General features: G+C 41.7%; 2 protein-coding genes and 1 long non-coding RNA gene across 19 annotated transcripts in view; 1 reads left to right on the plus strand and 2 right to left on the minus strand.

Moving 5' to 3' along the window:
* The window catches only part of tab2 (TGF-beta activated kinase 1 (MAP3K7) binding protein 2), a 67,785-nt gene extending 62,538 nt beyond the window's left edge, over positions 1-5,247 (minus strand). For 4 of the 14 annotated variants that reach the window (XR_009785364.1, XR_009785363.1, XR_009785365.1 and 1 more), the window contains exon 1: positions 4,857-5,201. The gene's annotated coding sequence lies outside the window, so the exon portion shown is untranslated. Of the gene's footprint in view, positions 1-4,856 lie in introns of all 14 variants that reach the window. The other 10 variants (XR_009785366.1, XM_061753366.1, XM_061753363.1 and 7 more) reach the window with 5 other exon arrangements.
* LOC133468022 (uncharacterized) lies at positions 3,121-12,062 on the plus strand. Of its 2 annotated transcripts, none has more exons than XR_009785367.1 (3): positions 3,121-4,281; positions 11,327-11,464; positions 11,629-12,062. It is a non-coding gene; the product is annotated as an uncharacterized LOC133468022 (long non-coding RNA). The 2 variants fall into 2 exon arrangements; XR_009785368.1 differs by lacking the exon at positions 3,121-4,281 and adding an exon at positions 5,136-5,224.
* Positions 12,063-15,319: 3,257 nt separating this feature from the next.
* cdk19 (cyclin dependent kinase 19) overlaps positions 15,320-23,122 on the minus strand; it is a 78,214-nt gene continuing 70,411 nt past the window's right edge. For all 3 annotated transcript variants that reach the window (XM_061754270.1, XM_061754269.1, XM_061754268.1), the window contains one exon: positions 15,320-19,658. In XM_061754270.1, the coding sequence (XP_061610254.1) occupies positions 19,514-19,658 (145 nt within the window). In that variant the 3' untranslated portion in view covers positions 15,320-19,513. The remainder of the gene's footprint in view (positions 19,659-23,122) is intronic.

Genomic DNA, 23,122 nt, shown 5'->3' on the forward strand with positions numbered 1-23,122 from the left:
GTACTCAAGTGCAAATACTTGTACTCATACTCTGTCTGGAGAAAAAGTGGTATTGGTGCATCACTATTAATAATAATAACAATACATTGAGTTTGTATTCAACTAATTAATTATTACTATTTTAAAAGATAAAAAAAAAAACTAAGCCTAGTTTGAAGATAAAATGTCTTCAGCAAGCCTCCTCCAACTGTGTGACATGTGACTTCATTTTCCAGTGACAGTCATCGGACCGGAGTGAGCCAAACTTTAGATACCGCTAATGCTATTGCTGTCATCAGGACGGGAGCATTTCGGCTACCATGTTGAGAACAGAGCTGGCAATCGTATAGTCAACAACACACAAAATATTTGCATTTGCCCAAGTCACGGACAACACGTCAAACTACGGCTGGGCAATATGGCATTGAAATAAATTCCCCAATTTTTCCCCCCTCCAAAAAACCTTTTCCATTTTTAATCAATTTTACCCACTTCAATAAAAAGAAAAAGCAAATAATGATATTACTCAAACCTAGGAGAAAGTGGCCCTTTAAACACAACGCTAAATAAATATTAAGGAAACATTTTAAATGTTTGACACAAAAATATTCCCTTTGGGATTAATATGTAACAACAAAACTGAAGAAGACATGAATAGCAGATTCTGCTTCCACACTAAATTGACCATTGTCCCTAATAATGTCAACAAGATCCTGCATTCAGTATATAGCGCTCCAATCCAAGTACATGTCAGGCAGGTTGCCCAGGTTATTTTTTGTCCCAGGGGTGTGTACCTGCGGACACATGCAGGTGAATTGACACCGTTTCGCATGCACAATGACAAAAGGGTCCTGTAATTGCTGTGCCTGCACCGCGGTGGCTGAGGACCCCACCCAATCAACTGAGAGGTGGGATCGGGCCCAGGAGTCCACCCAAGAGCAGCCCGGCGGACGGGACACGTCCCACACCGAGGGACCTAGGGCGGTCTGCCGGCTCCACTGAGGCGCCACGACAACCGGCCACCTGGAGGAGGCCGCACGGACCCAATGACACCCCCCCCCCGCCACCCCCACACACCCCGCCACCACCACCAAACTTTAGACACCGCTAATGCTATTGCTGTCATCAGGACGGCTACCATGTTGGGAACAGAGGTGGAAATCGTGTAGTCAACAACACACAAACTATTTGCATTTGCCCAAGTCACGGACAACACGTCAAACTATGGCTGGGTGATATGGCTTTAAAATAAATTCCTCGATTTGTTTCCACCTGCAAAAAACCCTTTCCGGTTTTAATCGATTTTGCCCACTTCAATAAAAAGAAAAAGAAAATAATGGTATTACTCAAACCTAGGAGAAAGTGGCCCTTTAAACACAACGCTAAATACATATTAATGAAACATTTTAAATGTCTGACACAAAAATATTCCCTTTGGGATTAATATGTAACAACAAAGCTAAAGAAAACATGAATAACAGATGCTGCTGCCACACTAAATTAACCGTTGTCCCTAATAATGTAAACAAGATCCTGCATACAGTATATAGCGCTCCAATCCAAGTACATTGCAGGTAGGTTGCCTACTTTTAATAAAACATTTTGGCCAAGGAAATGAAAGGCTTTAGGCACTATACATTATTACAATGTCACCCCTACACTGAAAACCCTCTCTAATGGGGGGATTTAGGGATAGAGAGCCTTTCTAGCCTATATTAGTCAGCTGTGGGAAGTTTATTTCAGGTTGCTGTAATTTTTGGTGAACTTCCGAATGCTCGTTTTATGAAGTCACACCACTGTGAAATGTGTAATGCATTTAAATAACTACTCTGACAAAGGAATTTATTAAATTCATAAATTATACACATTATAACGTTATGAATAAATTAATATAAAATATATTAATATGAATAATATAATTTTTTGACATTATATTTATAAGAATATTACATTTACGATATTAATTTATTCCCAAAAATATGATACTCATTACATTCATTCATTTATTGAAAAAAAAAATTATTTCTGTATCGTTCCGTGCGTCAAAAACCAAGATATGAATTCAGTCTTAACTTTGGTGTATCGTTACAGCCCTATTGTCTATCGACATGTGCCCTGCGATTAGCTGGCAACCTGTCCGGCATCGGTTGGGATAACCCCCACACCCATGACACACACCTTATGATGATAAGTGGTATAGAAAATGGATGGATGGGTTATATATTGAGCTTTTTTATATTTGTAAAAATGCAAATAAATTATTTACGACTAAAATATATATTTTTTTTTTTATATTTCCATAATGCCTCGTTAATAATTCAGTTACAGTGGCAAATAGCATGAATCGAGATTGTTTGCTCCACTTTTCATTCAGTGTCAAGGTCAGCTCAGTACAGATTGTTCTTGTTTTGGTTCTGAATGTGAAGACGTGATTTTGCTGCTGCTCAGTACAGGGGTGGATTTATTCTAGTGGGATACAAGGCCGCTGTCCATCCCTGACTTGCTAAAAAAAAAAAATTCATGGCTGGTCACTTAGGACAAAAGTTATATACATGTATATTATTGATTTATACAAACATGATATGATATATGTAAACACAAATGTAACCTAAACGTGATATCTTTGGTGGCTCTGTGGTGACCTTTTGTTTTAAAAAATATCTATATATTGTAGACGTTCTCATGAATGCTTTATCGCAGTCCTCTTCACCATTCATTCGAGCCGGGATCAAGTGCTTTGACCTTTTTTGCCAAAGTAGGTTACACATAAACCAGATTGTTTAGCAAATGTTTACTAGACTTTACACCGATTTTATCGGCCTGATCGCTATCGGACGATATTTAGCATTTTATGCTGATCGGCTTTAATGTCATAATTCGCCGAGCCCCAAAAGACATTGACTTCAGGTCGCCATCGTGCACAGTATATTTGAATCCAAAAGCTAGTTTATTTTTAGCCTTGTCGTGTGTCTTTTGACGTAGTACTGTAAATATCTGACGGGCAATAAAGTTATTAAAAAAAAAAAACATGTCGGCGGTGTGGGACAGACAAACACGTCTGAGACAGACAACACGTAATGCCCGATCAGACTACAAGACAAATTTGCTCTTTCACGATTGCACTATGTCAGACTACTCCAATAAAATGTTGTATTCCGATACCACCGCATTTTTATTTTTAGCACTGCGACCGGATACACTCGTTACCGTGGCGACGACAACAAGAGTGGAGCGCGCCGACTGTATTATAAGAACAAAATGGGGAAAAATGTGTGTTGGTGGTGACCGGTGATCAAGACAGGAGAGGACGTTCGTTTAAGGCTTGCTTGAGGTATGTTCAAGTACTTTTAATACGATACGGCTCGCAAGCAGGCAACAAAAACGTTATGTAGCGTAGCAAGCTAGTGCTAGCGCTAACAGTTGTACCGTAAACATGCCGCCGTTCTGTCGACTCATGCTCTAAAGTTTCGGTGTGGGTGAAGTAATTTAATTACAGTAAGTTAGCACCCATTATTTCTGTCATGTAATGTTGGTTTGACCTGACTGATTAGAATACTGACTGACTAGAGCAGTGATTTCCAACCTTTATGGAGCCACCACTTGAAAAAAAAAATCTCACGGCACACCAACAAACAAAAATGTCACAAAAAGTGGATACATTAATTACTGTATTTACTTCCTGCCATCTAATAGAAGACCATTTATCATTTGTTCTGTCTGACAATTTGCCTCACTGGCATAAATAGATGAACAAAGATACATTTATTGTAATTATAATTTTTTGAGCAATTAAGTACACAAGTACATGCAGTAAATGAACAGGTCATTTAAATAGACACATTGCTCCATCTTGTGATCGGATCTGTGATCGGTTATCGTTTTTTTAAACTCGCTGATCGGCCCCAAAGCCTATTTTTTACCTACCCTGATTAATTTATTTTAGTGAGTTAAATCAATTAAATGTGAAGAGTATCAAGACGGCCCTTGGATTCTTGGATTTTTCTATATGGGACCCTTGGAAGAAAAAGTTTGGACACCCATGCACTCACATCTTATGCTTATGTCACGTGTGTCACTTTTGGGCGTAAGGCAAAACATTCTCACGTGACAAACATTTGATCCGTGAAGGCAAAATACGTACCAAACGAGTGAGTAACAAAACTAACGTATGCATCCTCATTCTTAGCAAGTAAAACCAAAGTGTAATCCAAACACAGCGTTTACATCTTATTGCAATGTCTCTTACGTCGTGGTGAGATATTCATATGTGACAAACATCACGCAGTACTGTCCAAACAACAGGTGAGTAGACCACTCAAGACAGTGCATTTCATAGAACAACGAGTATAGTAGCAAATAAATGACGGAGGAATTACAGAGGAGTAGCTTGAGTTAAAGGCTTGTTAAACAGTGGGTACTGGGCGCAGCCACGAATTAATTGTTTAACCTTTCCGTCCATTCAAACGGTTCAAACTGAGCTCAATGGAAAAAGTAGCCAGCCCAACATGTCCCTGACAGCCTGTAATATAGGTATTATTTGAAAAGATAACGGGACAACCCGAAAGGTAAAGCAGAAGATGCAAGCTGTATAGTTAACAACTCTTGTCTTGACTCAGACTGAGAGCCTCCCACTTGGAAAAGTTAGTTGGCTAACAAAGCTAGCCGCGACTCCTGTAACGTTACAGAAACTTCATCCACACCTCCAAGGTTTTGTCTTTCTTTTTTTTCCCCCCTCAACCAAGTTAGAAAGTTAGTAGCGGTTATCACTGAAAAGTGGTGAAAGTGATTCTAAACTTCACATAACGGAATACCATTATTGTTAGATAATACTACAGGACTGTGTGCTAACAGGTAAAAAGTTATTGTGGCCAACTTACTTACTTTCCCCGTCTCCCGGCTGCCGCTCCTCGGGCCGCCTACGACACCCCAGAACGCCGCCGGACCTCCAGAGGGCCGCGGAGCTGGCACAGGAGAAGCCGAGAAAGGTCCAGCTAGTGTCGGGCAGACGAAAAGCTAAGTTGCACCACCGAGGCCCCGGGCCTGAATGTGTCCTCGAAATAACGCTCGGGGGGAGGGATAGCGAGCACCAGCCCTCCGCTTTTAGACAGACTCGGGAATACCTTTTTGACAGCTCTTCTTCTTCAGCCCCCCTCCCATCAACAGCCCTTGACTTTTCTCTTTTTCCTCACTTCCAGTAGATACGAATCAAAATACTGTCACACAATATGGCGGCCGCATAAGCAAGGTACTATCGCGAGAGGAGTTTTTTTTTTCTTTTCTCTACTTTACAAAAGTTGTGCTCATGGTGGGAGGAGACTTTGACTCCAATTTACTTGAACTTTTCTGTTGATGAAAGTGCAAATGACACCATTCATCCACATTCGTGTAAAGGTCATTTAAATACTACACTGTTATACCTGTGTATATTTTAGAAAACCAAAGAATCTATCGGGCAAACTATTATGTATCAACAGTATGGACCGTATCTAATGATATGTCTCATATGTGTATTAAAGTAGTAGTAAATATTTCTATATATCCATCTATGTAATTGTAATGATCATAATTTATTTTTTTTCATCAACCTGATAAGTTTGTTGGAAACTATCTACCTATAAATAAGAACTGTTCTTTAAATAATTGATTTTTTTCATCTTTAATCTGTCAAGTTGCAATCAATTTATGTTAATAGCCATTTACCAAAAAAAAAAAGAAAGAAAAAGATCAATTATGTCTATCCAGGTTTAGATTCTAAATATCTATATCGTGATTTAGATATTTTTATACGGTAAATGTTAAGTTGAGTAATGCAGCCCTATGGGGGGAACAAGTCAGTGCAAACTGTAAGCTGGTCCCAAGCCCGGATAAATGCAGAGGGTTGCGTCAGGAAGGGCGTCCGGCTTAAAACCTTGCCAAACAAATATGAGCAGTCATCCAAAGAATTCCATACCGGATCGGTCGTGGCCCGGGTTAACAACGTCCGCCACCGGCGCCGTCAACCTGCGGGGCGCCGTTGGAAATTCAGCTACTGTGGGTCGAAGTCAAAGAAGAAGAAGAGGTGGAAAGCGGGTTCTTCGGCAGAAAGAGAAGAGGAAAGCACAGAGCCTAGAACTGAATGTGGGGACTTTGAATGTTGGGACTATGACAGGAAAATCTCGGGAGTTGGTTGACATGTTGATCAGGAGAAAGGTTGATATATTGTGTGTCCAGGAGACCAGGTGGAAAGGCAGTAAGGCTAGAAGTTTAGGGGCAGGGTTTAAATTATTTTACCATGGTGTAGATGGAAGAGAAATGGAGTCGGGGTTATTTTAAAAGAAGAGTTGGCTAAGAGGTGAAAAGAGTATCGATCAAGTGATGAGGCTGAAATTTAAAATTGAGGGTGTTATGTGTAATGTGATTAGTTGCTATGCCCCACAGGTAGGATGTGACATAGAGGTGAAAGAGAAATTCTGGAAGGAGCTAGACGAAGTAGTTCTGAGCATCCCAGACAGAGAGAGAGAGAGTCGTCATTGGTGCAGATTGTAATGGACATGTTGGTGAAGGTAATAGAGGTGATGAAGAAGTGATCGGTAAGTACGGCATCCAGGAAAGGAACTTGGAGGGACAGATGGTGGTAGACTTTGCAACAAGGATGCAAATGGCTGTAGTGAACACTTTTTTCCAGAAGAGGCACGAACATAGGGTGACCTACAAGAGCGGAGGAATACATTGAGATGCGACACAGGGCAAAGGTAGAGGTGGCAAAGGCCAAACAAGAGGCATCTGATGACATGTATGGCAGGTTGGACACTAAAAAAGGAGAAAAGGATCTATACAGGCTGGACAGATAGAGGGATAGAGATGGGAAGGATGTGCAGCAGGTTAGGGTGATTAAGGATAGAGATGGAAATATGTTGACTGGTGCCAGCAGTGTGCTAGATAGATGGAAAGAATACTTCGAGGAGTTGATGAAGGAGGAAAATGAGAGAGAAGGGAGAGTAGAAGAGGCAAGTGTGGTGGACCAGGAAGTGGCAATGATTAGTAAGGGGGAAGTTAGAAAGGCGTTAAAGAGGATGAAAAATGGAGAGGCAGTTGGTCCTGATGACATTGCTGTGGAGGTATGGAAGCATATAGGAGAGGTGGCTGTGGAGTTTTTGACCAGCTTGTTCAATAGAATTCTAGTGCATGAGAAGATGCCTGAGGAATGGAGGAAAAGTGTACTGGTGCCCATTTTTAAGAACAAAGGTGATGTGCAGAGCTGTGGGAACTATAGAGGAATAAAGTTAATGAGCCACACAATGAAGTTATGGGAAAGAGTAGTGGAGGCTAGACTCAGGACAGAAGTGAGTATTTGCGAGCAACAGTATGGTTTCATGCCTAGAAAGAGTACCACAGATGCATTATTTGCCTTTAGGATGTTGATGGAAAAGTACAGAGAAGGTCAGAAGGCGCTACATTGTGTCTTTATAGATCTAGAGAAAGCCTATGACAGGGTACCCAGAGAGGAACTGTGGTACTGCATGCGGAAGTATGGAGTGGCAGAGAAGTATGTTAGAATAATACAGGACATGTACGAGGGCAGCAGAACAGCGGTGAGGTGTGCTGTAAGTGTGACAGATGAATTTAAGGTGGAGGTGGGACTGCATCAGGGATCAGCCCTGAGCCCCTTCCTGTTTGCAGTGGTGATGGATAGGCTAACAGTTGAGGTTAGACTCGAATCCCCGTGGACCATGATGTTTGTAGATGACATTGTGATCTGCAGTGAAAGCAGGGATCAACTGGAGGAACAGTTAGAAAGATGGAGGCATGCACTGGAAAGCAGAGGAATGAAGATTAGCCGAAGTAAGACAGAATATATGTGCATGAATAAGAGGGGTGGTGGGGGAAGAGTGAGGCTACCTGGAGAAGAGATAGCAAGGGTGGAGGACTTTAAATACTTGGGGTCAACCGTCCAGAGCAATGGTGAGTGTGGTCAGGAAGTGAAGAAACGGGTCCAAGCAGGTTGGAACGGGTGGAGGAAGGTGTCAGGGGTGTCATGTGACAGAAGAGTCTCTGCTAGGATGAAGGGCAAAGTTTCTAAAACAGTGGTGAGGCCAGCCATGATGGACGGATTAGAGACAACAGGAAGCAGAGTTGGCGGAAATGAAGATGTTGAGGTTCGCTCTCGGAGTGACCAGGTTGGATAAAATTAGAAATGAGCTCATCAGAGGGACGGCCAAGGTTCGATGTTTTGGAGACAAAGTTAGAGAGAGCAGACTTCAATGGTTTGGACACGTCCAGAGGATAAATAGTGAGTATATTGGTAGAAGGATGATGAGGATGGAACTGCCAGGCAAGAGAGCTTGAGGAAGGCCAAAGAGAAGGTTGATGGATGTCGTGAGGGAAGACATGAGGGCAGTTGGTGTTCGAGAGGAGGATGCAGGAGATGGGCTTACATGGAAAAGGTTGACGCGCTGTGGCGACCCCTAAAGGGACAAGCCCAAAGGAAAAGAAGAAGAAGAAGAAGAAGAAATGGTAAATTGAGTGCACTTATGTAGCACTTTATCTCCACCGCGGATGGGCAACTGGCACCCAGAAGGCCGCTGTAGCCCACGCCCACTCTCTGAGTGGCCCCTTGATTAATTTTCAAAAACAAAAAAAAACATCTATTCATCCATTCTCTGAACCGCTTATTCTCACTAGTGGTGGCTGACTATTCCAGTTGACTTCGAGCGAGAGGCGGGGTACACTCTGAACTGGTCACCAGCCAATTGCCGGCCACATATAAACAAATTACCACTCGCACTCACAATAACTCCAAAGGAAAATTTAGTCTTCAAATAACCTACCCTGCATGCTTTTGGAATATGGGAAGAAACCGGAGTACCTGGAGAAAACCCACGCAGGAACGGGGAGGACATGCAAACTCCACACAGACGAGGCCGGATTTGAACCCCGGTCCTCAAAACCGTGAGGTGGATGTGCTAACCAGTCGATCACCGTGGCACCAACAGGAAAAAAAAAAAAATAAAAAAAAAATGGTGGTGAGGGAATTATAGATGTTTCCTCTACTACACTTGATCAGTTTTAACTTGTAATAGCACCATTCACCATTAGACAGCAGACATCGCTTTCAAAATTGCATTGTTATCATATATCTGGTTAGGAAGTGCACAATCCTATGTGGCCCCCCCTGGAAGCGCTGAGGAAAAATTGTGGACCCCACCATCATTTAACTTGCCCATCCCTGATCATACACTAATGGGCGGCTGCTGCCATGCAAGGCGCTGCCAGGCCCACTGAGGGCAATTTAGGGTTTAGTATCTTGCCCAAGGACACTTCGACAGCGGACAGTCAGTGCCAGAGTTCGAACCCCCAACCCTTCAGCCACTGGACAACCAGCTCTACCAACTGAGCCACATATACATATTTACATAGTCTTGTTTTTGTTTTTTAACTGAGCACTCGTTTAAAAAGATTTTGACACCAGACAATATTTTTTTGCTTCAGTGATGAAAGGCATGCAGTCATCCATCCATTTTCTTTCCTGCTTATCCTCACAAGGGTCGCGGGGGCGTTGCTGGAGCCTATCCCAGCTATCTTCGGGCGAGAGGCGAGGGTACACCCTGAACTGGTCGCCAGCCAATCGCAGGGCACATAGAAACAAACAACCATTCGTACTCACATTCACACCTACGGGCAATTTAGAGTCTGCAATCAACCTAGCACGCATGTTTTTGGGATGTGGGAGGAAACCGGAGGACCCGGAGAAAACCCACGCAGGCACGGGGAGAACATGCAAACTCCACACAGGCGGCGCCGGGATTTGAACCCCGGTCCTCAGAAATGTGAGGCAGATGTGCTCACCGGGCGTCCACCGTGCCACCCACGACTGGGCCATGTTCATATTATTTGACCAATAACTGTAAAGACATGGCCCATTGAATTTCATTTTGAAAATGATATTAATTTGACTGATATTAGTATTTCAATTACTGGCAGTGTTTATCCATCAAAAGGTCATAGTTGTTTCTAAGTCTAAAAAAAGAAGGTTCCAGTAAAGTGCAGTTTTTTCATTTCCTTAGTGTGTCTGTCTGACTTCCTGTTCCTGGTGCAGGGTCGCAGCACTCTTAATCTCGGTTTGCCAGCAAATTGCCTCGTGGGAACGGCAGACATTTCGCTTGATTTCTTCTTTTGGTTGAGCCCAATGAAGTCGTTGCACATGTGGTTGTGCAAATGTGTGCTATAACTAGGAAAAAGAACCTGATTCTGTCGATTTAAGTTGCAGTATCCTCGAAATAGTTATTGTTTAGAAAGGCCCCAATGAAAAGTTATTTCTACTACTTATTTTATTATTCACATTTCAATATTCACAGTGCATATTCTCAGTCCCTCATCCGACCATGGACACGCGCGCACACAACAAGATGTGTGTAAACGCGGATGAAGAGAATGAAAGTGAGGTTAGTTGCCCTGAAAGGAGGGCAAAGGGCACAAAACGGCAGCTTGAGACATAAAAACCGCAACTGGTCACAACTCCTGAGTCCGACTTTTTGGGAGTTGCAGCCGCCCGCCCACCCACATTCTTGGCACGGAAAGAGGCGCATTTCTCACGGTCTGAGAGCAGCTTGTCGTGGGTCAGCAGTTTAGATTTAGTTTCGCAGAGGGTCTCCAGTCATTAGTCGCCTCTTAAACAAACTCTTCTGCCTCTCAACCGGCCACTTGGAGTGCAGTTACGAAACGTTAACAAGCGCAACATAGTGTCGTTAAGGGCAGTAGAAACAGAGGGATGGGTACTCTTCCCGTGTCTAATAAGCAAGTGCACGTATGTCAATTCACTGGAGTGCAAAAACAAAGAGGACAAGTCCTAATGGGAAGACCGTGTGAAATTGTTTTTTTTCCATTTTAGAGTTCATGTATACATCTGCAGGAATTGTGAATGAATGCTCAATGATTTCTCCATGGAAAATTGGATATGACTCTGCTGGTTTCGTGCTGTATATGTAGATACCATGCTAATACTGTGTAATATGTAATAATAAATAATATCTAAGATGAAGTGCAAATAGTTACAGGTATAATTTCACAGATTGTGTGTGTGCTGTATATAACTGTGGAATAAACAAGCATATTTATAGGTAATTAGGTGGTGATTATCTTCAAAATACTTTATATAGAAATGTGTTACAGGTACTGCTGCTGGATGAGTGAGCACAAAAGGATAAAGTGCATGTAATAGGTATAATGCACGAGTATGGATAGCGCAAAATGCAAATAGTAAATTGTGCAAAATATGTGCAATGAGAGCAATTATAATAATAAATGAGAATATCCCGTATGCACATAAATAATCCCTCAATCCGTTTTCTATGTCGATTATCCTGTTCAGGGTCACAAGGGGCTGGAGCCACTCTCAGCTAACAGCGCGCAAAAGGCAGACTACACCCTGGATTGGTCGCCTGTCAATCAGTGACAACAATTCACACTTACCTTTACACTGAGTGAGAATTGTCTGGAAGGAAGTCAGGTGAGTGAAGCACTACGCCATCAGTGACCATAAATAATACATTCAAAGACATTTTCACATGCATTGTTTTAGCAGCCTTCTGTATATGAATATAACAAGACAAAATGTATGATTTAAATAACTGTAGTCAGTCATCAAAAACGAGTTTCCTGTTCATGTAAAAGTGCGCAAAAATCGCAGTTGAAAAGAAGGCAACAGCAGAATAGAGAGTTTATGTGGCAGCGAGAACATCGAGGCTTGCGGGGCGCAGTGCTGACGGAACGGTTGGAAGCGACGTCGACATGGAGTGGTGGGATGGCATCACTCCAGACACCCATCTCAGCCTTAAGGTCAAACTGACTGGGTGGATGAACTCCAGCCCTTTTCCATCGCAACTCATGCAGGTCACTTGATAAAGAACTGAAGAGGAAAACAGCGAGGAGGGGGGTTTTTCACTCCAAACTTGCAAAGGGTATGAAAACCTTCATTATTTGGGAACTTCATGAACTTTAAACAGACATTCACTGCTCCCACGAGATAACCCCTGATGATTTTCGAGGGGATTCCCTCACATTTCATCTGGACTGTTGTGGTTTTGTATGTTAAGTGTTGTGTTAGTACAGGCCTGTTGAAAAAGAAATTAAAGAAATGCATTGTCTGTGCCAATAAAGCTTTTTTTGCCATTTCTTGTTATTATTGTTGGGACTGCAATCCAATCCATAATAGTAATACCAATGCAAAACCAATACTCTGCAAACTTTCCAAAAAAAATGTTGGACGTCGTCATTTAAATGTAACATCAAAGACCACTATTACCTCTTTATTTTTCTCCGCCAATCAAAGGTGCTTATTTCATTCACGATTTCTTGGCGGTTTTTGCGTGCATGGAGAGAGAGAGAGAGAGAGAGAGAGAGAGAGCGATCCACGAGCGGTGTGGGTGTCACCAACAGCCGGCCGGGTTCAATCCTGGCCAATCGAAGCCGGAACCGCTGTGAACAATTCATTCATTATATCGAGATATCGAGTTATATTCCTACGGTCCAACTCGATCGATCTGTGCTTGACAAGGCACCCTTCCGAACGAAAACGTATCTATTGAACTCGTTGTAAAATGTAATCACTTGATTGTATCGCGAGTAGGAAATTATATGGAGGTGTGTGTGTTGTATTTCCAAGAAAAACGCTTGTAATTCCTTTTACTTCGCTTTATCTTTCAGTTAGCACGTCCGTTAGCATTATCAAGGCTACTTTCTTCTTTGTCTCTCCCCCCCCCCCCCCCCCCGCCCCACATCTCGTCACTCCTTTCCATAGTGCCCCTGGTGGTTGGACGAGACACCACAGTTTGTGTGCGCGTGTTGCTTTTTAAGCGCCTTTATTGACGTTTAAAACACGCTCTGTCTGGTGGATGGCAGATGATCATACTAGTGATATGTGCTAAGGTAAGCTTAACTGTGCGGTTGTTGTCAATTTGTTCCTCTGGAGCTGAAAGGGAACCGGGTTCATGTTAGCAAGTGAGCTGTCCAAGTCATAAATTTCCTTCAAGTGGGTGCAGTACAACTCCGGGCTGCGTGACTGCTGTGCCAGAACCCCTGAAGCTGATGCCAAGTCTCAACTTGCCTGCAATGGGTTCACTTGTCAAACCACTCGGCTCGTAGAGACGACGCGGCAATTATTTGAATCATCCCAACAACATGTCCTGAGTGACATACTTTGAGTGTTCGTCATCCCAGAAAGACATTCACTCCAATTAATCTTGTGTCAAATCCAAACGTCAGCACTCAATGGCCTAGAAATATGAATGCTATATTTATTTATTGTTTTTATCCCATAAAAAAAAAAAAAACACTAACTCACAACATTTGGAAATATAGGCTTTTCACTGGAGAGTAAAAATATAAGAGTAGTAATAATAAGAGTCGTACTATCGGTAGTTAACATAATACTGTAGAACCATGAATACATATGTCATCTAAAAATCACATTTTAATCTGACCAAATGTTACACCCTGCAATAGAGACCTACAGGAAGACATAATCACTTTTTTTTTTTAGCCCAAAAATGTAATAAACATGTAGTAAACATGACTTAATTGTCAATTTCCATTTTTCTGTCCCACTCATCCTCACTAGGGTCGCGGGCATGCCGGAGCCTATCCCAGCTATCATCGGGCAGGAGGCGGGGTACACCCTGAACTGGTTGCCAGCCAATCGCAGGGCACAGAGAAACAAACAAACAACCATTCGCACACACATTCACACTTACGGGCAATTTAGAGTCTTCAATCAACCTACCGTGCATGTTTTTGGGATGTGGGAGCAAACCGGAATGCCCGGAGAAAACCCACGCAGGCACGGGGAGAACATGCAAACTCCACACAGGTGAGGCCTGTTTGGAGTTTTATATATATATATATAAAGTGGTCACACACACATGATGGAGGTGGTGTTATGGCATGTTCTTGAATGGCTGATCATTGATCACTGGTGTTTATGATATTATGAAAGATGACAGAAGTAAAAGGGTGAATTGTGAGGTGTATACCGTATACTCTCTGCTGATGTTCACCCAAGTATACCCAATATTGTCAATAGTCTTCACTTGAAGTCAAAAGAGAACGCATCAAGAGCCACAAAAAAACAGTGATTGAATGTGGCTGGCGGCACGGTGAACAACTGGTTAGAGCGTCTGCCTCACAGTTCTGAGAACCCGGGTTCAATCCCCGGCCCCGCCGCCTGTGTGGAGTTTGCATGTTCTCCCCGTGCCTGCGTGGGTTTTCTCCGGGCACTCCGGTTTCCTCCCACATCCCAAAAACGTGCATTCATTGGAGACCCTAAATTGCCCGTAGGTGTGAATGTGAGTGCGAATGGTTGTTTGTTTGTATGTGCCCTGCGATTAGCTGGCAACCAGTTCAGGGTGTACCCCGCCTCCTGCCCGATGACAGCTGGGATAGGCTCCAGCACGCCCGCGACCCTAGTGAGGAGAAGCGGCTCAGAAAATGGATGGATGAATGTGACTGCACTGAAGGCCTGCCAAAACATTTCCAAGGACATGACGTTCAGGGACTCCAAAGGTTTTTGAGCCGTTGTCCGGCTAATTTCTTGGTCTGACTTGCGAGCGCAGACTTGCATCGCTGTTGCATTGTTATGACACTTTAAGCAATGCCCTGAACATTAACGGTGCAGCAACACAAGTAGAGAGTAGACAATATAGCAGTACTCCGTTATAAATTCTTTATCCTCTGCAAAGAATGACTGATGAGCTGACAGAGGAGTTAAGCATCTCAATTTTTCATTCATTATCATAATCATTACTGTATGTTTGTTTTTAAATAAAATACAATTATACCGTGTTATTTTTTCTTATTAAAATATAAATTACATTTTTTTTTTTATCTTGGGGAACGCTGTAATGGATCAATTTCCATTGATTTTTATGGGTAAAGATGATTTGAGATATGAGTGTTTTGAGTTACGAGCGTGGTCACTATACAAATCCAACTCGTATTTCAAGGCACCACTATATTTCTAACATATGATATGGTATGGTAGCAATTATTGTCAGCCCTTAATATATCTGAAAAATACCCAGAGTCAAATTTCCAAGAGGCCACATATCTACGATACAAATAATTTGGAGCCCCCAGAGAATGGTGGTACTTCAACATCAAATGTTTCGAGGGTCATTTCTAAATGCTGGAACCTCTCGCATTATAATTGAAAATGTACATCTTTATTGCTTTCTTTCAAATCCATTATGGTAATTAAAGAACATAAACCCACTTGTGGACCTAAAACGTATGCACACGTTAGCAGTCCCACTTCAGTGGTATCTCGGAGTGACTATTAAAAGGTGGTTGCTGTGAAATGCAAGGGATCCAGGCAAAAGAGATGTTCTTTTAATCACGATAGAGGATATAAAATAAATATACACGACTTTCTTTCTCATTTAACAGTCATTTGTACAGTGGAATTTGAACAAATTCACAAAAAAAGCAGCTCCATAAATGTGTTCTTCTATTACATATTCTGTTCTCCTGCGGTGAGCTATCGCCGCTTTATATAGAATTGCTGTGGAAAGACAATACATAGAAGACCATATTCATCTTTAAAACCTGTGCGGTAACATGTAGAAAAGGTGGACAGACACTACACCCAGAGAAAAAAAAAAATTAATCTGACGACTCAATTCACTGACCATTTTACATCTTAGCATGCAAGATGGAAAAGTGGGATACCGGTCAAACAATGCCTGTAAATGTCCGACAGCCATCGAATGCATCACAGAGGCAGCACTGCAAAAGGGGGTGTCCATCTGTCTGTACAAACCGTAGAGAGTGGACGACAAGAATTTCTCATCATTTCTACGGAAAAAAAGGACAGGGCACATGCAAATACGATCAAAAAGGAGGAAAAGGGAGATTATTATGATTATTTTTTTTAATACAAGCGTGTATGTGTCCATATCTACAGGACATTATCGTGTCGAAAGCAAGACCTTTTGAAAACACTTGAATTTACCACTTCATATGTGGGGAAATAACACGGCATCAAAAGATGACAGTTGTATCAAGATCTCAATGCAGTTTTTTCTAAATATGAACGAGCTAGAGTCCACTTTGCAGTAAAAAAATAATGGGGAAAAAGAAAATCATAAAAATAGCAAACTACTATGATAACGAGAGGGAAAGGGGGAGGAATGAGAGTACAAAAGGACATACATTTCCAAATAAAAATAACATATTGATGAGTTACTAACAAAAGGCACCATCCACACCTCCTCTGTAAAAAAAAACAAACCAAAAACAAAAAAACAACAACACACTGTGGCATTCAATGTGTTATATCTTGAGTCTACTGTACAAGGAGGTGGCTTTAACACATTCAGTAACTACTGTAGTAACAAATGTGCTATCTGACAGGTCCCTTTCTATAGCTACTGTATTAAGGCAGAGGAAAGTTTTTTTTTTTTTTTTTTTTTTTTAAATGTCTACTATTCATAGATGGACACAATAAATATGATTGTATACATATCCATACTATATTATATACACACACACTTTACAACATCTCATTGAGAATGCATTCAAAAAACAAACAAAAAAAGAGGGGACACGTGCTGTTTTGGACAAGTGTACACATGTAGTGATGAAAATATACACAAAACCTCAGCATGACCAAAAGATGGAGTCTGGCAATTATATTTGCATAGTTGTCGTCTGACATAACTGCGCGTTCCCAGTCATACTCAGCGTAAGGTTGGAATTGACAACCAAGTGTCCTATCTCTACTACTTGCAATACTCACATTGAACCAAGGAGATTGGTTTTCAATCCCCTTGAATATTCAACGACTGAGCTGGGTTGGTAAAGGTGCGAATGGAAAAATGATCCAATGTTTTCCAAAAGTGACAGTTTGAATAGAAGTGCGTAAGACCCATCACCCAGTTGTTTGTAGGTCAAGACCCAGTACTAAACCTGAGTAACAATACATTTTTACACAGATTTTGGGACGTCACTATGAACGTGGAAGAGAACCAAGTCCAATTCTCCGTTTGTCCACTTGGTGTCAGTGTTTGCCCATTTCTATATAGTATTTGGATATACATATACAATTGTGCTGGATTCATGGAGTCAAACTTGAAATTAAGCTTTTAAGTCTATATATATATATATATATATATATATATATATATATATATATATATATAAATTACTGATTAAAGAAGCATAAATATACTTTTATGATAATGGCACGATCAATCAATCAAGTAGGGGCAGTCCTCAATGATTAGTACTAGTGCAGGTATTTTCAACAAATGCACGGTGGAAGGTCCCATTTTCTCCAGTTATGATTAAATACTGTATGTAACGCGTTAAGGATCTTCAGCTTGAAATGGCCGCCCGACTATAATGGACGAGAACCATGTGATTTGTCCAAGCCAATCATCACCAAGCGGAGAAAGTTTACAGATTAATTATCTTGGGCCCGACCAATTAATCAGCTGACCGACTTAATCGCCTGACATTGGCTCTTTTCAAATTGGCAAAAAAATCGGCAGATTTATTTATTTGTACACGTTGAAACTTTGCAACATGAGACAACGATAAGGACATTCAATCCAAGATTTAACAAAAATAGGAAACTGGCAAAAAAAATAATAAAATAAAATAAAAATAAGATTTTCTCTCTTTTGTAAGTTAAACAAATCCTAAAGGACAAAGTATTGTAAAACAGTCAAAATGTTCTGCCTGTAATTCATATCTTTATTATAGTAAGCATTAAGTTATTTGACTCCTTTTCTACATATTTTTTAAATGAATCAACCGATTAATCAGTTATCGGAATTTGATTCTGCCAAATATCGGAATCGGCATTGGCTTCCCAAGTTCCACATCGGTTGGGCCCGAATATCATCATACATCCTTTTCTGGGGTTATTGAAATGAGTGCCCTGATAAATGGCTAAACTAAAAAGAAAACCCCTGTGTCTATTGACCCAAAAAATGTCATAAAATCACTACGTGTATGTTCATGTCTCCTAATGGATTGGAAAAAGTCATTACGCATTCTCTACATTGCACTGAATTTTTGTTTTGGTGTGTGTACAAGTACATACTAGCAGTTAGCAGGCCATTTCCACGCAAAAAGTGCACGCAGTTGCAGCAATATTCTGCCGTTTGCTGGCTCCTTGCAAATGTCGGGCCGCATTTTTGCAGCATCTTCATTCATCTCCGTGAAGATGTAGTGTGGATCTTGAGAGAAAAAAAAAAAGAAAAAAAAAAGGACAGCTTGCCTTTTTGTGTTTGTGTTCCTGTTCTGTATCAACAGCACCAGATGGGCAGTGGCGTGCAAACAGGGGCGGGTGAGGGGGGTGGGCTCCCATTGAAACAACATGCCTTGTGACTTTTACATAATAATGCACACCGGTATGCAGTAGAGTAGACCAGTACCGAGATTATTGGCTGTCACTCATTTTGTCGTGCTAAAGAACACACCCGTGTTTTTCGTTGAAACGCGACGCAGTCCCGACCAAACTGCATACTCGGCCTGAGGGACAGGCTGGGGCAGGATGAGACGTTCGGGCCCGTGAGCATTTGTTTCTGCTCTTTTGCAGCTCACTTCGACAGTCGGTGCATTTCTAGTGAGTCAAAGGGAAAACATCCATAAAACACCCATCCACCCAAAAACCCAACACACGCAGCGATAACAGTAACAATAAAAAAAATTTTAAAAAAAAAATACTATTTGACATCAGTCAGTAACAGTCTCATGAAGCGAACAAGGTGGGGTCGGCAGGGGGGGAGGTGCTTTCTGCTAGCTGCCCTGTACGTTTCTGCGCACGCTCGAGTTCAGAAATCAGTGTCCACTGGCAGCCCGGGAACAAGAACACGCTCCCACGCTCCTCCAGTTTGCGGCCAAGCGGTTACTGTTATGAACAGAGTGGATCAGGATGTACACAACTTTCAGGAAAAAGACTTTGCTTCTGTACATTCGAGCTACGAAGATTGGAACCTTATTAGAACACGATTAAGTTAAATGACGCATTCAATATTTCCCTGCAATTTCATCAGCCCAGTAAGCTGATCTTTCTGTTTGAAATGTCTTTTTTTTTTTTTTTAACTTACTTAAAAGGACAGGGTAAGCTCATTTGCATTTGACACTAATGGGCTTCCCATCCTGCGCCTTTGTCGGCCTCCATTTGTAATGACACTGACGTCGAGCTCGAGAACTCACCGATCAAATAGAAAAAGGTGCGATATCAGGTAAATATAGGAGCTGCAATCCTTCCTCATGAGGAACGTTGTGTTCATAAGTGCCATAAGTTTGGAGTATGCGAGTGTCACCTTCACATATATATTACACGAAAATGTGTTACCAGCCCAGAGAGGCAGTATTTGCTTTTTTGGTTCCAATTGGTATGCCTTCATGTGACCATACATCAAAACACTGGTATGATGTAATGCCGTGAGAAACGTCAAACCAGGATGAAGGAGCCACTTCCTGGTTGCATCCGACGGTGACATCTGTGGAGGTTAGAGGAGGAGTAGGCGGGTCCACCCCTCTTGCTGGTTCAAGACGGGCCCGGAGCCTCAGTAGCGATGAGTTTGGTGGGAATACTGGGAGCTCTGTTGGGACGACGATGTGTATCCCATGGTGCTCTGCGGCTGATTGGGACCTTGGATATTGCTTTGGTAACCAAGGCGGGAAGTGGAGTGCTGAAGGACAGAAGGGTGAAAAGGAAAGCACAGATGTAGGCATCTCATCGCCACCTTAAATACGGTCAATTTAATTCTCCAACAGTACACGAAAATAGGAAAAAAGGCATTCCAGCGTTCCTCTACGGTCAACCCTCGTTTATTGCGGCGGTTCTATTCCCGAAAACTCCCGCAGTGAATGAAATCTGCAAATTAGTGACCATTTATTTATGACATTCACAATATAAATGTATGCCAGTTTGTGAAACTGCACTTTATAGAGGTGCAGATATCTGATTTGTACACTTGCACATGCCTATCGGGCATGCGCTTGCCCGAGTGACGTGACCAAGCGCCCAGCGTGAACAGGCCATTGACAGGCTTGGCACCGGTCCTGGCAATGCAGTCAGCAAAAAAAAAAAAAAAAGCATTTCGGGGACCCAGAATTCATTGCGCTTTTGTTTGAAATTACAGTACTGTAGTTCGAGTTTGTTCCTGGCGACACTTTTATGAGTGTGTGCATTAGATATTCATCGGGCTAAGGTTGGTAATGGTAAATTGATTTCATAAAACTCTTACTTTGGCTTGTGTTTTGAACATTTCCTTCCGGCCATGTCAAAATGTATGACTTTCATGTGCTCAGGAAGGTTGTTTTTTTTCTGCTAAGAACATGAGCCCAATTGACCCTATGTCATTGCTGCCACATTTAAATCATTTATAGTTTGATATTTTTATAAATAATCGATTATGGCCAAAATAATAATCACGGTTGTTTTGATCGATATTCTCATCACAATTATTCGTCACGATTGTTCCTCATGTTGGGGGGGAAAAAAAATTATCTTTATTTTTATTGCACTGCTTTTCAACAAACAATATGTAACAGTTTTCAGTGCAAAATGAATAAATGACAGATAATAAAAAATAAATGTACCCAAAAAACATTCTAACTGAATAAATATGCTTTTTCTTAAGTGCAATCACGAATTGCAAACTAATGGAAGCAAATACAGTTAATGCATAGAACGTGATAACATTAGGTCGTAAGCATCGACTTTTATAGTGAATTGTCAAGGATGGGTACGTCTCCGTTGTTCTTCTTGACCATTGGTCCTCTCCGCCAGCGTGCTAAGAGGGCCAACTTCAAAATAAAAGCTTCATATATTACTACATTGGACATCAATGCCATTTTAGGCTTTTATTTGCAAGTTGGCCCCAGAGCGCTTTGCCGGTGCTTAATGAAGCCTTAACCATATGTTCGCCTCCTGGTGGCTGGCTGACTAGGTTGCGGGCACTGCTGCAAACGAAGCACTTTTCATATGCAGCAGTGCCCACATTTTAAATGTAAATATTGCAGACAATCAGGATTATTTCATCGAGATCACGATTAAAATTCGATTAATTGTGCTGCCCTAATATACAGTATATGCGTCTGTATGTTTTGTACAGTTCCCAGGTTGGCCAAGCCCGTCACACCAGAAAGAGCAGCCCAATGGCAATTCAACTGATGCAGTGTGACAAAAAAAATGTCAAAATTATGTCATTACTGTATGTTTGTATAAAGTACAATATTACGGCATCCTATTTTCCGTCATTAAAATACATAATACAACAATTTTTGGGCGGGAGGGAAGGCTAGAATGGATTAATGGCAGAGGAGTACCTGGAGAAAACCCACGCAGGCACAGGGAGAACATGCAAACTCCACACAGGTGAGGCCGGATTTGAACCTGTGTCCTGCCTGTGTCTATTATGTCAGCATTAAAGGAGAGTGGTCTATGGTGGCCTGTGGGAATGGAATCGATGATAGGGAAAAAGTAGGCTGACGACAGAAGTTCCTGAGTGCCATCGCGTTGGCTACGTCAATCAATAATAAGCTCTGCTGGTAGCTGATAGCTAACATGAGCCACATGCAGCATGTCTTTGTGCAACCTACTGTATACGGATGCACTGTACTGTACGTATGGAATAGAGTTACTCATGTAGTCTGACCAACTAACTACTGTACAGCTATGAGGCACCTCATATTTGGCTCTACACAAATTGACATCACACATGCACAACCCAGAAATGTGCTTCCTTTTAGTGTTGTCATAAAACGGAAAAGCAACAGGCACCACCGTGATGTGTTATCAACTCTGTCTGCAAGACACCTTATCTAAGCATGCTTAGAGACCACTGAAGCACAGGCGGGAGGGATTGGGTGGAATTAACGACCTTTGACGCAAGGGGGAGGCTGTTTTTGCGTTGCTAAAATTGTACGTTGCAGAATCAGAATCATCTTTATTTTGCCAAGTATGTCCAAAAACACACACAAGGAATTTGTCTCTGGTATACTTTTGAGACATAAAGACATTGAGAAAAACACTGAGCAATAAAAGTACTGTACGGTTATACACTTTTCTAGTTTGTTTTCGAGTACATACAGGTACAGTAAAATAAATAAATCTCTCAAATTATATCAAAAATTCTGCTCTTTCAAAGATAAAAAAGCTCACTTTTGATTGACGATGTCAATATTTTGCTACAGGAGTTGGAGTAGTAGTAGTTTGACAGTAGGGGAATATCACACAGGATGCTGACGTAGGCAGGCAGAGTCAAACTGAAGAAACTGTTCAAAGGGTTCTTAAAAGTTCTACCTGTGGATACTGGGAGCAATCAAAGATCACTCCAAATCTTTCATGGACAGACTTCACAAACACAAGTAGCAATGGCTCGCATTAGTCTAAATTGGCTGGATTTGGGCATAAGATTCAATCTACATCTGCCACGTCTTTTGTGTTCACACCAAATCAGGAGAAAATTCTACATTTTATCTTTATAAGCAGAATCCCCCATTCAATAATTTTTGTCACCCATGTTCACGTTTCAAAATCACAAGATGCCAAAAATATGTATTTTTAAACAACAGACGCTCTCATACAGTTCAGACGATATTCTGCTCGCTCTGTTTGCTTCGCCCCTGTTTAGATTTTTCTTGCTGATAAGCTTGTTTTTCTTCTTCCAAAGAAATTAGAAGAAGCGACTCCTGGATATTTTTAAACTTATGGGACTGTACTTTTTTTGTAGATACAGTCAGTTGTTGCCATATTCCAATATTTTTTTGATAACCCCTTACGATTACGTGAGCATGGCCTGCTAATTGGCACAAGCCTGCTATTAGCAACGAGACCAGCAACAAGATGCCTCCCTTTTCCACGGAAGACGATCACAAACTGCTACAAAAGATGGCTGTCATGGAAACGAAAATCCACCGTCTTGAAGTGTACGTGGATGTAAATGGGCAGTCGGGGAAGGAAACCACTCTACCGATGTCTCAAAATGGTGAGTAGAAGCGTGCTAACAGACAGCCACTTAGCTCAACAAAGAGGACGGATGTGGACTGTGGAAACGGTAATGGATCATCCAGCAGTTCTCCCCGGAATTTACTGGGAGTAAAGCCCAAAGATATGGGACAGCATCTAAATGGGAGGACACAACACCAG

The sequence above is a fragment of the Phyllopteryx taeniolatus genome, chromosome 18, assembly GCF_024500385.1.
Source record: "Phyllopteryx taeniolatus isolate TA_2022b chromosome 18, UOR_Ptae_1.2, whole genome shotgun sequence".
NCBI classification, from domain to species: domain Eukaryota; kingdom Metazoa; phylum Chordata; class Actinopteri; order Syngnathiformes; family Syngnathidae; genus Phyllopteryx; species Phyllopteryx taeniolatus.